The following is a 13,884-nucleotide window of genomic DNA, read 5'->3' as shown; positions in this document are numbered from 1 at the left end:
ATAATATGCTATCTGATCAATAAAATTACTCCTAAAGCTCATGTCATAAAAATGTGTTGAAAATATTTTGTTTTAGTGTAGATACTTATAAGTAGGTATTGATGTATGATAACATTTTTTTATTACATCTATCAACTATACCAATTAGACATCAGATGTATGATGGGAATTATAAAATGTGTTAACACTTTAGACTTATAGAGTTAAATATTCAATTTTCAAGATGTTAAAGTACTTATGTAAAAAATATCTAAATATCTGTTGAAATTGTACTCTCATATAGGTAATATCCATGTAACAAATATATAGGTACATCTATTTGGCTATTTTACATTAGGTACCTACTTACTATTACAATATAATTTATTTGTATTAACAGTTATTTATTTAATAATAAAAAAATAATAGTAAACATTTTACCTGTAAGAAACGTACTACTTCAATATATACATATGATACAGGGATTGTATTATGAAATATAACAAAAAAACTGATTGATTGTAAAAGAAATGCGTATGCGTTGACATCTATTACAAAACAATAAACAAATTATGTAAGTATACATTTTGAATTTATTTATTTACATTATACATTGTTATCTGATAAATTATATATACTTACCAACTAATTAATTTATAATTATAAATAGGTACCTACATTATAATATATTATAATATAATTATAAATTATTAAAACTATTTAAGTTATATTATTTAAATCCGATGATAATAAAATATGAGAGTATAAATTGTACACCTATGGCTATAATATGTACTATTGTAATATTATCTATAAGAGACACCTATATTTTAATATTATTATATACTTTGAATTAGGAATATAAATTAATATCTCGTAAAAAATGTACAGCCTAATAAATTAGAGTTATTATTAAAATTTGTTGAACTTTCTAGTACTTTTGAAATATATTTAAATATTTTCAATTTACAACTAATTATTTAAATACTTATATTGTATTACCTCTTTGTTCAAGGTACCAATGTTTATTAATATTGTGTTTGGTCCACCACAAAGAGCATAAAGCACACATAAGACTCAGAAAAAAAATCAATATAAAAACCGTTTTCAGTAATGAGTTATGAATTGTTTCCATTGCTGATTCTTTTAATGAGCGTAAAGATTGATTAAGCATAATTTTTGTTTCATGACCACTGTATACCACAACTCCATAAATCCATTTTGAATTTCGTAGAACAGATCCTCTTAGTAAAAATTGTTTATTATCTAAAGGTATAGGACTATAAAAGTAGATGTATACAACACTAATTCATATATCATATTGTGGTTTCATAAAAATTATTATAAATATTTCTCACTTATTATTCATAATTGTCAGTCTTCCTAAAAAATTATAAAGTAACTTATTTGGCAATTCACATTCAATTATTCCATTTAAACCAATCAAATCTTTTAATTCTTTACAATAAGATGTTTCTTTGACGCATTGTCTGATTTTTAAATTTACTTCACCATCTAAATGCGTGGTTTCTATGTGACAAATTCCTTGTGGTTCGCTAAAAATTATCTTGTCATAACAGTAAATAAATGACTGATTTTGTTTAAATACCTGGATGAAAGTAGTACAAGATCTGCTGGGAAGATATTATTATTTTTGACTTTAATAATATCTCCTATACCGATTTCACTCCATCTCTCTTGAACTAAAACACCATTTCTTAATACTTCCACACATTTATGATTAACTTTATAATCTCTAATATGTTTAATCTATTGAAAATATATACAATTATGATAGTATATGTACTTATCACGTTTCAAAATTCTATAGGTATATGTCAGGTATTTTTTAATTAGTTATTTACTTTTTATTTGTTGAGTCCAAAAACTACACATGCACTTTAGATAAAATATAGGAAAAAATAACACACTTTTTTAGGTTGTTGTATCCAAAAACTGCACACTTTATAAGAAATTTATAAATGTCATAAAAATGTAAGTATATATTTTAAAATATAAAATTTAGTATTTATTATTTATAGGTATAAAAAAATATAAAATAAATTACCATTAGCTAAGTTACTGATCATAATAATTACATAAGAATTAAATATTTATTTACTTGTTACAATAAAAATGACATCTTATTTAGAAACTTATTTAGTAATTTTTGGTGGTAAGAATATCATAATTTAAAATATATTTAGTAATAGTGCTCATTCCAAACTTTTTGGTAAACTTGGTAATAGTTTTAACGTTCATAATACATATGGTCTGTAGATTGAAAATAATGTGCGGTTTTAAAAGTTTGTGATATTTTGGTATGATTAAACTTATAAATTGTGCGGATATTGTCTATTGACCGTCAACACCATAAGTGTGCTGTTTTTTGGATGCAACCCTTTTTTAATACATACTTTATAAATTATAATTTGAAACTTGTAAAACACGTTTAATAAAATACAAGTTGGTGGGTATATCTAAGTCCCTAATATTAAAATAATACACTTCAAGCATTTAAGTTACTAAAGACGTCAGAATAAAAATATGCAGGTAAGATTGATAAAAAAAAATATAATAAATACCTATAGAAAACTGAGGAACTCACTCTGCTGGTCAAGCAATTAAGCGTAGGTACTAGGTACCTATTAAAATAATGTATGAGGGATGCTATACATAAATTAAATACATCTAAAAAGTAGAAAAATTTCAAATGTCAAAAAATAGCCAAAGCATTTTGAAATCAATGACTTGAAAATGGAACCTAACATATAATATATTTACTAATAACTTCAAGTATTCATCTATGGCTATTAATTTTTTAATTACCTATATGGCTATATGATTATGTCAAAAGATAGTGTTTTGAAAATATTTCCATAATTTTATTTTACCCTCCCCCTCCAATCATGTACCTTTTTTTTTTCATCAAAAATCAACCCTGAAGTTGAAGATTAAAGTATATTTACTGTTCCAAATGGTGATAGCATATACAAAAAAAAACACACATAAAAATAAATTAAAAATGTAAATATTTAAAACAATCACTCCCCTTAGAATTATATATGAGTAATTCATTAATTTTAAATTCTTGAGTTACAGACACCACTTTCTAAAATCTATAGATACCTACGCAGATCGATTAAAAAATATGGATTGTAAAACTATTATAGATCATCATGATATATAGCTCATATTACCTATGTTTATCAGTATTTTTTTTAACTGGTAGATTCAGAAGCTAATGTTACAAATACGTAGGTAACCTACATTTATTATTCTACTTTTTAATTCTCTAATAATTATATATTATAATTTATAAAGTAATATATACCTACTTATAATATTATATTGTTTAATTATATCATTTATGCATTTTAAAAAGAAATTTGATAACAAATATCAAGGATTTGTATACCTATATAAGAGAAATGAAAATTCATATTTTGATGAGTGAACAACAATATATATTTTTAAAAAATAGTATAATTACTAGGTCCTTAATAATTGATTTAATCGCCGAGAATCCAAACTTAATAGTTAAAGGTAATATAGTTGTAAATCGGCCAACTGGAGATGCATCGGGTATTTGCTAAAAAAATATATAAATAGGTAATAAGTAATAACTAATATAATATGTTTCAAATTGTACTAAACGTTTGTGTTATATAAGTGAACATTCTTTACAGAGAAGGGGGTAGGTAGGTATGAAAAATAAAAAAGATCATTGACCGTTACGCCACCCGCGAAGGGTGATATATTTTTTTCCGTACCCACCAGCCCTTTGTAAAGAAGTTTCACTTCATCCACGCGTACTCGCCAAGTCGCAACAATCAAATTTTTTTTATCAGTTTCAAAAAATGTTAAGTACTTATCCTTATTATCAACACTATCATCATAAACGATAAAAATATATTATAATGTGTTTACATTGATGCCTGAAGGAAATGTAAGCTCGAAAATGTGCAAGCAACATTTGAAACCAAGCTCATGGCTCATGAATATTTAATAAAATAGTACAGAAGAAGCATACTTGTATAAATAATCAAATTTAACAGTTTAAAAAAAAATATTAATAAAAATCAAAAATATCGCATGGCTATAAATAGCGTGAAATTCCGGTGTACGTTTTCTTTATGATAGAGGTGGAAACTTGTTGGGAACTTTCTATTAAAATTTCTTATGTTATCTATGAAATGAAAAACTTTTTTGAATTTCAAACTAAAAATTAATTTACAACATTTATAAAAAATTTCTTATACCTAAAAAATAGCTCAAAAAGAGTCCAAATTATTTGAAAATTTTACCATGTGTGGAAAATTGTAATTTTGACATTTGTTGAAAATTTTAAGTATCTAGGATAATTTGTTTTTGAATTACAACAAAATACCAAAAATTTATAGATGAAATTCGTTAGTTTACCAATGTCAATTTACATCCAATATTGTAAACATTATTAATTCAAATGATCATAAAAAATGTATATTACTTTTCGATAAACTTTTTTTTTTATGTAAGGCAGAAAAAAATGTGGGGAATCTTCCATCAAAATGTCTAATGTTAGCTAGTAATATACATAACGCTTATAGTTGGAAATTTCCGAAATTTTATTATTATTTTTCATACAAAAAATAGCTGAGCATAATATTAAAATATCTTTTAATATTTTTGAATTTCAATTAATGAAATTTCTAAGGAACCTAGAGTTAAATTTTCAAGCTTTTTTAATAGGTGGAAAAGTTTTTATCGGGAATAATTTCCGGTAATAATGGTCGATAAGCAGAAGAACCCAGACACCAAGTCGTTAATATCAATGTATTATTGAATACATGAATATTTATTCAAACCTACTGAATATGTTCAAAGTTAAATTCAAGCCTAGAGAAAAACACAGAAAATAGTTAGTAATAGTATATTATTATTTATTTCTCGGAAACAACTGGGCCCCACTGAGACACTCGGGTACCCAGTACAAAGTATATGCAGATCAGCACTCAAAGTGAAAACAAGATTTAAATGGAAGAGATATTATTTGGTAAAATAAAACCTGAAAAATGGAGAAGACGAAATGTAGTGATAGTAGCGGATAGTCCTAGGTTACATTAATAAGTTGTGGAGACAGAAGGTGGTAAAGCTATTAGAAGAATCTAAACTTATCTTAGACCAAATAAGAAAATTATAGAAGGAAGTAACGCAGAAGAAACTTTAACTGAAGAAATCTCCAATAATAAAGAGCAAGTCATAATGTTGAATATTCTAACCGCTTAATCAGATAATATTAAGAAACCATGGTTTGGGAGAATTATTAAACCAATCTAAAAATTTTGTTTGTAAAAATATTAATTTAGACTTTTTATATTTAAACCTAAAAGGAAAGGCTTAACAAGTACCTACCTAATAATAACTATCCTAATATTCAAATTTATTTTTAGAAATATATAATAATTGTAATTCAATTAAATATTAATATAACGTATAATACTATAATGTATTCATCACCTAATGTAATATTAATAATTATTATTACACAACGTTACAGTAAGTACCCCCACTATTCATAAATACTAGTAATTTATAAATTATAATTATATTATTATATACTAACCTGTAGTATAGATATAAATAAAAAATACTGGTTGGTGAATTTTAGTAATTGCTCGATGGTAAATAATGGTAAAAATGATAAAATTCCGTATTGAGCAGTTATGACGCGATTTGATTTTTTTTTAAATTGTTCTTTATCATTAAATCGTATGACTCTGAAATACGTTTGTCTATTTTCTTTATCTCCATGACAATCTATAACAAAAGACTTAAGTATAAGATAAAACATTTAGGTATGCAATATTTTCGTTTAAATAATAATAATTATAATATTATAGTGGTAAATTACTGTGGTTTTTAATATTTGTATACTGCTAATAGTGTATACTCCATTGACCATTATATCACATAAATATGCTTTATATTTTGTTATTATTATCATAGCCGTATAGAAAATCTATGTTTATTATAATAATTATTAATTAGTAATGTATTAATATTTCAAAGATAATAAAATATGTATAAAGACATGTATATATTTTTATTGAACTTAAGCCCAGCAACTATGGCAATTAGCTGTTGTTGGGGATTATGAACTGTGGTTGACAAGGTTGGTACGGTAAGGTGTTGTTACGGTATAGGTAAGCAAACACTTGTATGTGGGGCAAGATTTTTACTAGTACGAACCCGGGTGGTCACCCATCAAGGAACTAGTAGCAGCGAGTGTTACTTGCTCTCAGTAACATAGCCCGATTGGCAAGGCCGTAACTGAGGGGGGGGGGGGGGGGGGGGTCCGGACCCCTGGACCCCCCCCCCCCCCCGAAATTTTTAAAAGTAGAAAAATTTTAGCGGTGAATATAGTTTATAAACTATAAATTGTATTAAATAATAATTGTATATTTTTGTTAAAACAGTAATTTAAAATAAGATTAAATTTATCATTTTATTTTATTTTAACGCCGTAATATAGATTAGGATCAATAGATACGATTAGGTACTAGCATTTATAATCAATGGTACTAGTTACAATAAAATGTGATTGTCACAACTCACAAGTTTAGTATAAATTTAGCACTAGCACATTCTTCGAATATTCATTACATTCGTAATTGTATCGGAACAATTAAATCAGTAGGTAATTTCATTAAGGTTTCTGCTAGACGAACTGAGTTGTTAAAAAATAAAATTAAAGAATTTATTCCCGAAAAAAATGGACTAAATTAACATCTATGTGTGAAACTCGATGGGTCGAAAACCACGATGGAATGATTCGATTTTTAGATATATATAAATACCTATTGTCGACACATTAGATGAACTCCAATTATTTCATGATATTGAAACATCATCAAAAGCACTAAATCTATATCGTAGCATAACAACTAGTGAATTTGTTATTAGTTTAGTGACAGCTAACACACTATTTTCATTAACATTACCTTTATGTAAATCATTACAATCAGTAACATGTGATTTAAGTGAAGCAGTGACATTTGTCGAAACTGTTTTGAATGAAGTTGAAGACATGCGAATCAATATAAACCAAACATTTAAAGAAATATTTGAAAAGGCAACAAATATGTTAAAGTTGATAGACGGAGAGGATCAGATAAAAATGCCAAGACTAGTTGGACGTAAAAAAAATAGAAATAACGTTAATGTTAACTCTACAGAAGAATATTTCCGTATAGCTATTGCTATTCCTTTTTATGACGATTTTATTCAACAACTAAAAGATAGATTTTCAAAACACAAAACAGTTTTGTCTTCTTTATATTTATTAATACCAAAAATGTGTTATAAAGCTGCAATATCAGCCTCAGATTTTAATTTATATTCTGACTATATAGATATGGATTTATTACAAACAGAAATTAAACTATGGAATAGGAAATGGATCTCACATTCTCAGGACGATCGTCCTAGTACAGCCGTTGAAGCATTAAACAATTGTAATTCTGATTTGTTTCCGTGTATATACTTTTTATTAAAAGTTTTAGCTGCATTACCAGTTTCAACTTCAACACCCGAGAGAACATTCTCAACGCTGAAACGGACGAAAACATTTTTGCGAAACGCTATTGGACAAAACCGTTTATTAGTTTTTTACCTAGCATTATTAAGTGTTCATAGAAATATTAAAGTGGATCCCGAAGACGTCCTGAATAAATTTGCACTTCAAAAAGATAGAGCTATTTTACTAATATAAAAATTTTATATTAGTAAAATAGTTTATTTTATAATAAAATAGTCGACATATTGCATGCTTATAGACTATAAATAAATAATTATTTTGTAAATTTAATATTGAAAAAATTGTACCTATTTTATATTTTATCTTTTTTTTGATTTGTGCTTTTGTAATGTGAATAATAGTTAAATAGTCTATATATTATGTATATAAACAATCAACTATTATGTTTATGTAAATTGAATATTATAATAATGACCTAAATATGTTTTTAATAATGATAATAATACAATTTTATATATTTAACGTAAAAATGAAGTGTTTAGTATCTATATTTAAAAAAATGTTGGACCCCCCCCCCCCCCCCCCCCGAAATGTTTTGCCAGTTACGGCCTTGCCGATTGGTAGCAGTCAACGCGCCAAGCCAAGCCACACAAATATTTAAAAAATGTTGTAAAATATATTTAATGTGAATTATGTATTAGGTAGGTACATATACGCAGTTTTATTTGGATATTTTAAGCCTTTAGTCTAAGATCACTGTATAGTATAATGGCTACTTATGGTGCCGTAGTTAGAAGTAGGTTACATAGGCGATCGCCAATCACACAAAACCCTCACACAATAAGGTACCTACAACATTTTTTGTCGAATGGGCCGATAGAAATTTAAAATCTTAGTGGCCCGAAAAGTTTCAATCCGGCGGTTTCACCTACAATGACGGAGGGTTGGGGGGGCCAAAAATGTTGTTTCGTCAACATCATCGGTGACTGCGGAAATATTTTCTAGAATAAGAGGAGAGTGAACCAAATAGGTCTACATCATTAATATAACATTTATCAATCAATATCATATATAATATTAGGCTAATATTAATTAGGTTAATTAATTAAATATATAATATAATTAATCTAAGTCATAAATGCGGTTTACCACCCAAATGATTTATTGAATATGTATTCCAATATGTTAAGAACAATGGTGCAATCAGGATTTGTCGGCCGGACTTAATTTAAAAGTTATACCTAGAGATAGAATATTAATGACTTTTCCATTTTTTAGATTCTGAGTGGAGCGATGAATGTATTGGTTTTACAATGATGTGTGTTTTTTATTTTTTGTGTACACGCTAAGTAGTTGAAATAATGATTCGATTTTTAACTTCGGTATCTTGTTTGATGGGAAAGTGAATCTAGTTAATGTATTCAGAAGGTCGAAATTTAAAATTCTCAATAGTACTCAAAAGCACTGGTAAAAACAACATCAAAATTAAGGAAAAACAGCCACGTTTTTGACATAGACGATTTTGGTTTTTAGTGTAAATCTAAAACAAATAACCGCGCGTATATACTTGAAAATTTCACTGGTTGCTTATATTCACATTATCTATACGCGATAAAATTTAATAAAATATTTGGATTGGTTTTGAATTGTTTACATACATTTTCATATTACAATTTTTTTAGTTTTTTAGATTCTGAGTAGAACGATGAATGTATTAATTTTACAATAATGTTTTTTTTTGTGTGTCTGTCATCATGGTTTAGGGCAGTAAAACTGCTTCGATTTTCTTCAACAGTATCTTGTTCGATGGGAAAGTGAAACTAGTTGTTGCATTCGGAAGATCAAATATTAAAATTCCCAATAGTTTTCAAAAGCGACGGGAAAAACAACATAAAAATTAAGAAAAAACGGGAAGTTTTTTCCACAAAATGGTTTTTGGTTTTTGGTACCTCTAAAACAAACGAACGTATAAACATGAAATTTTTACTGGTAGTTTATATTTGCATTTTCTATACACGATCAAATTTTCAAAATATTTTATTTGTTTGAACTGTTTAGGAACATTTTCAGTTTCCCATTGTATTAGTCTTCTTTTCTATAAATGACAATAAAACTTTATTTGTCGGGTAAAAAAGCTTGAAAATTTAACACAAGGCTCATACTATATTGTTACAATGACATTTGAAAGATATTAAAAATCCTTTGTGACAGATTTTTTTTTATAAGCATTTAAAGTTCAAATATTGATAAAATACGGAAAAATCACGAAAATTATCTTATTATTTTTAGTTGAAAATTCATAAATTTTTTTTCTTTTTAAATCTAAGATTTGAAAAATGAATACAATATTCCTCATTAGTTTGTCTACCTTTATAAAAAAAAAATGTCTACAAGCAAATCAAATTAAATTTTTATGAGCGTTTGAAGTTCATATTTTTACAAGATTGGATATTCACTCGATTTCTCATGTAGCAATTGTGTTATTTTGTTGTAATTCAAAAACAAATAACTGTAGATACATGAACATTTCACTACATATTCTATACACCACCAAATTTTGAAAATATTTTGACTCTTTTTGAGCGGTTTACGGGCAATATTAATTTTCAATTATTTTGGTTTTTTTTCTATAATTGTCAATAAAATGTTATTTGTTGGGTAAAAAAGCGTGAAAATTTAATACAAGGCTGATATATTGCTTTAATATTGAATGGCAGTTGAAAAATATTTTAGTACATAGACACAGTTTTTTTTATAAGCATTTAAGGTTCGAATTTTGACAAATTTTAATAATAAAAATAAATTAATAATTATTTTGTAGTTAAAAATGTATAAAATGTTCAACTTTATAGCTAATGATTGAACATTTAAAACAAGGTTCCACGTAAATAGCCAAATAGGTTATATATAAATTATTAATTTATTCACAATAATATCATCAAATATACTTAGTAGTATCTTAGGCTGACTGACCGTTTTCGCTCAGAATCGTTTTTCTTATACAATGACATTATATCATTGAATTCAAATTTAACACCATCCATTACAGTGACCCACTTGTAACCTACTGCACAGCAGAGTCATACCCACTTGCCCACCTTTTTTTTCTTTGACTCTATAATATTTGTTTCTTGCTTCCCTAATTCGGAATATACTCGTTTTATTTTGCATTGCATACAATGTGGGACATTTTTCTCAAATTTTATATTTCTGAGTTTATGTTCAGTTAGTAAATTGTTTTATTTCTATTTTACTTTTTAACATAAATGACAAAAACTTATGACTGTAGACACATGAAACTTTCACTGAATGTTTATATTAGCATTTCCTATACACGATAAAATTTTCAAAATATTTTGACTTGTTTTGAACGGATTCTCATTTTCCAATTGTTTTAGTTTTTTTTTCTATAAATGTCAATAACAAATTATGATGTTGGTTAAAAACGCGTGTAAAATTAATACAAGGCTCCTGATATATTGTTACAATATCAGTTGAAAAATATTAAAAATACATAGGCATACATTTTTTTTTATAATCATTTAAGTTTGAATTTTGACAAAATGTATAAAATTTAAAAATGATTTAGTATAGGTAGTTAAAAATTTATAAAATGTTCATCTTTTATAGCTAAAGATTGAAAATTGAAAATAAATTTCCACATAAATAGCCAATAGGTAAACAAATTACTTAATTCACAATAATATCATTAAATATATTCAGTAATATGTTATAGCCGTTATAGGCTGACCGACCGTCTTCGCTCAGAATCGTTTTTCAAGTGAGTGAGCGTCACCCACTTGCCAATTTTTTTTTTGCTGTAAACTAAACTTAAAGTTTCAATGTTTAATATTGTCTATTAATTTTACATTGCATATTTAAAATTACTCTGACTCTCATTATCACACCCATATCTCTTATAATATCTATTATTTTTGAATCAAATGTTTTTCATTTATTTAAGTAGATTTTTTGATAATTTTTTTAGTTCAGTTTTTTTAGTTTTTAAAGCATTTTTTCACGTTTGCAGTTTGTAGTTTGTTGTTTAAATAACACATTATTTAGGTCATCAGAATCCTATCTTTAGTCATAACCTTTTGAAGTTCGCGATTTAAAATAAATAAAAAAAAAACTTACAAATATTTTACATATGTTTATTTTTTATAACTATAAGGGTTGAAGATTTAAAACAAGGTTTCTCATAATTAGGTTGGCCAATAAAAAGCCAAAAAATATATAAAGACTGTTGTATTTTTATACACATTTTAGGGTTTAAATTAGAAGAAGAAAAACGATGTTAGTTATTTCGTTATAATTCAAAAACATTATTTGTGGGAACTTACAATTTTTTCATATATTACATATTATTTTAGTATACGCAATGGCATTTTGTGGGAACTTACAATTTTTTCATATATTACATATTATTTTAGTATACGCAATGGCATTTTCAAATATTTATAATATAAATGTTAAGTTAATATTTATTAACTAGGTATCTACCTACCTATTTATATCATGAACCTATTCACACTACGATAAGCTAGTATTGACTAAAAAGACAATGAAAAATAATATAATATAATATACACAATTAAATAATAATTAAATATTATTTATATAATAAATGCAATTTTTTCGGAAATGTTTAATTGTAATATACAAATAACATTTAAAACGAAATGTGACGTGAAATGTTACATTCATTCAAACTATTATAATATTAAATAGTAAATATCTTTATTAACTATTGCCTATTACCTATATAGGTAGTTAATAAAAAAAATAACTTAGATGTTGAGTCTGTTTCTGAGTCAGAATCAGTCTATAATCTAACTACCTACTTGTTATATATTAGTATATGTTTATTATAGTACCTATATAATATTATATTGTAAAAAATAAGTATTTATATTTGTTATTTTGTTTGTGTTTGAATACAAAATATCTGATAGGTATTCAAAATAATTTTCTTACCGGAGTATTTGGGCTGTACATTTTGAGATGGCTTTTTCGTCCTCCAGTTTAACATTTCTAATTTAAAAATAAAAAAGTAATTTTATATTTGAATATTAACAGTTTATATAAGTTTCAATTAATTGTAATACTAACTAGTAACTAATTATGCGACAAAAAAATATTGAGATTTACGTAAAATGTACATATTAAAAAGCTTAAACTGAAGTATATATCTTGACACTCGTATTTTTTCAAGAAAACATTATCTTATCTTCATTGTTAGTCACTTATAGAAGTCATCTTGTTCTGTCTAAAAAACGAGTTCATAGTAAAAATTATCCATAATGATCTATATAAAGAGTATATGCACAATGAGCAAATATAGAAAAATGTTTATTTAATTTATGCAGTCATTATAATTTTAGTATATCTACTCGAATATTATTCTTCTTCAATTGTGACTGCAATCATCTAAAATTGAATTACTCAAGAAGGTACTTGACTACTCAAGTTAGCAAAACAAAAAAAAAGACGATATAAATTAATTCAGAAAGTTAATTGAAATTAATTAGAAGCCACGGAAAATCCTATTCATTTTCTAATGATGAAATATTCTTAATAGATAAATAGTTAGAAAACAAAAATCAAAAGGTAGTGCTATCACTGGGTATGACGGCTTCTTCCTCGCGCAGTAACGCGTATACAGCGTATATCTATATGTAAATAACTTACTTATACTTATATCGCATATTCTTATTGTTCCTTGTATATTTATTTCAAAAAAAAAAATGTTCTCATGGTAATCATCAGAAAATTACGCTTCTTAACAGCTATGAAAAAAAGTTGGTATCTATAGGTATGTAGGTATACCCACATAAAATAAAATAATATAGGTATATGTAATTAGCAAAATCGGAAAATTGGTTTTTATCCGGACAAGTAGCTATTATTTTAACAATGGTAAACAATAAGGCGAACCAAATAATAGTTTTAACCAATATTTAGATTGTGATTCTAATATTGGAATAACAAATCCCTGAAATTTTTATTTTTACGAAAAAGTTGGTACGTAAATTATTGATTGCGTACCTTTATTATAAGTGTTGACTTGTATCACGTCATCCATATTATGCGAACTTACGATGTTAAATTGCTACTATAAACATAGGCGGAAATCCATTAAAACTAGTGCTGGACATTGGCTGGCCCAATCCGGACTACGGATTGAAATATAGAATCCAGATTGACGGATTCAATCCGTAAATCCTAGTAACGACAGACTAACGAGTTTAATTTATAAAGCTGAATTAAAAGTTAAAAAATCATGTTTATAAACACCGTACAGACTTCATAATATGTATGATAATATAATATAGTATCTACTTTAGCCATCTGGATAATAAACATATAATATATTTGTTTGTTAT

The 13,884-nt window shown here is 26.1% G+C and overlaps 2 protein-coding genes across 4 annotated transcripts in view; one reads left to right on the top strand and one right to left on the bottom strand.

The window, feature by feature from the left end:
* LOC132935004 (probable phospholipid-transporting ATPase IA) overlaps positions 1–12,762 on the bottom strand; it is a 35,312-nt gene extending 22,550 nt beyond the window's left edge. Inside the window, exons 1-8 of one of the 3 annotated variants that reach the window (XM_061001437.1) lie at positions 12,611–12,762; positions 12,476–12,532; positions 5,585–5,778; positions 3,473–3,571; positions 1,589–1,749; positions 1,338–1,535; positions 982–1,259; positions 421–527 (exon numbers count right to left, since the gene is read on the bottom strand). In XM_061001437.1, coding sequence (XP_060857420.1) covers positions 421–527; positions 982–1,259; positions 1,338–1,535; positions 1,589–1,749; positions 3,473–3,571; positions 5,585–5,778; positions 12,476–12,530 — 1,092 coding nt within the window. In that variant the 5' untranslated portion in view covers positions 12,531–12,532; positions 12,611–12,762. Of the gene's footprint in view, positions 1–420; positions 528–981; positions 1,260–1,337; positions 1,536–1,588; positions 1,750–3,472; positions 3,572–5,584; positions 5,779–12,475 lie in introns of all 3 variants that reach the window. The other 2 variants (XM_061001438.1, XM_061001439.1) reach the window with 2 other exon arrangements.
* LOC132941135 (52 kDa repressor of the inhibitor of the protein kinase-like) lies at positions 6,964–7,732 on the top strand. The gene has a single exon (XM_061009064.1). It carries the CDS (start codon positions 7,049–7,051, stop codon positions 7,730–7,732), a length of 684 nt encoding a protein of 227 aa, XP_060865047.1. The 5' UTR covers positions 6,964–7,048.
* Positions 12,763–13,884: the final 1,122 nt, after the last annotated feature.

This window comes from Metopolophium dirhodum, chromosome 1 (assembly GCF_019925205.1).
Source record: "Metopolophium dirhodum isolate CAU chromosome 1, ASM1992520v1, whole genome shotgun sequence".
Taxonomy (NCBI): domain Eukaryota; kingdom Metazoa; phylum Arthropoda; class Insecta; order Hemiptera; family Aphididae; genus Metopolophium; species Metopolophium dirhodum.
This window is presented reverse-complemented; position numbering and strand designations above follow the sequence as displayed.

Bases quoted from the DNA above. Each gene is read 5' to 3' on its own strand.
- LOC132941135 (XM_061009064.1), top strand. From the start codon at position 7,049: ATGCGAATCAATATAAACCAAACATTTAAAGAAATATTTGAAAAGGCA.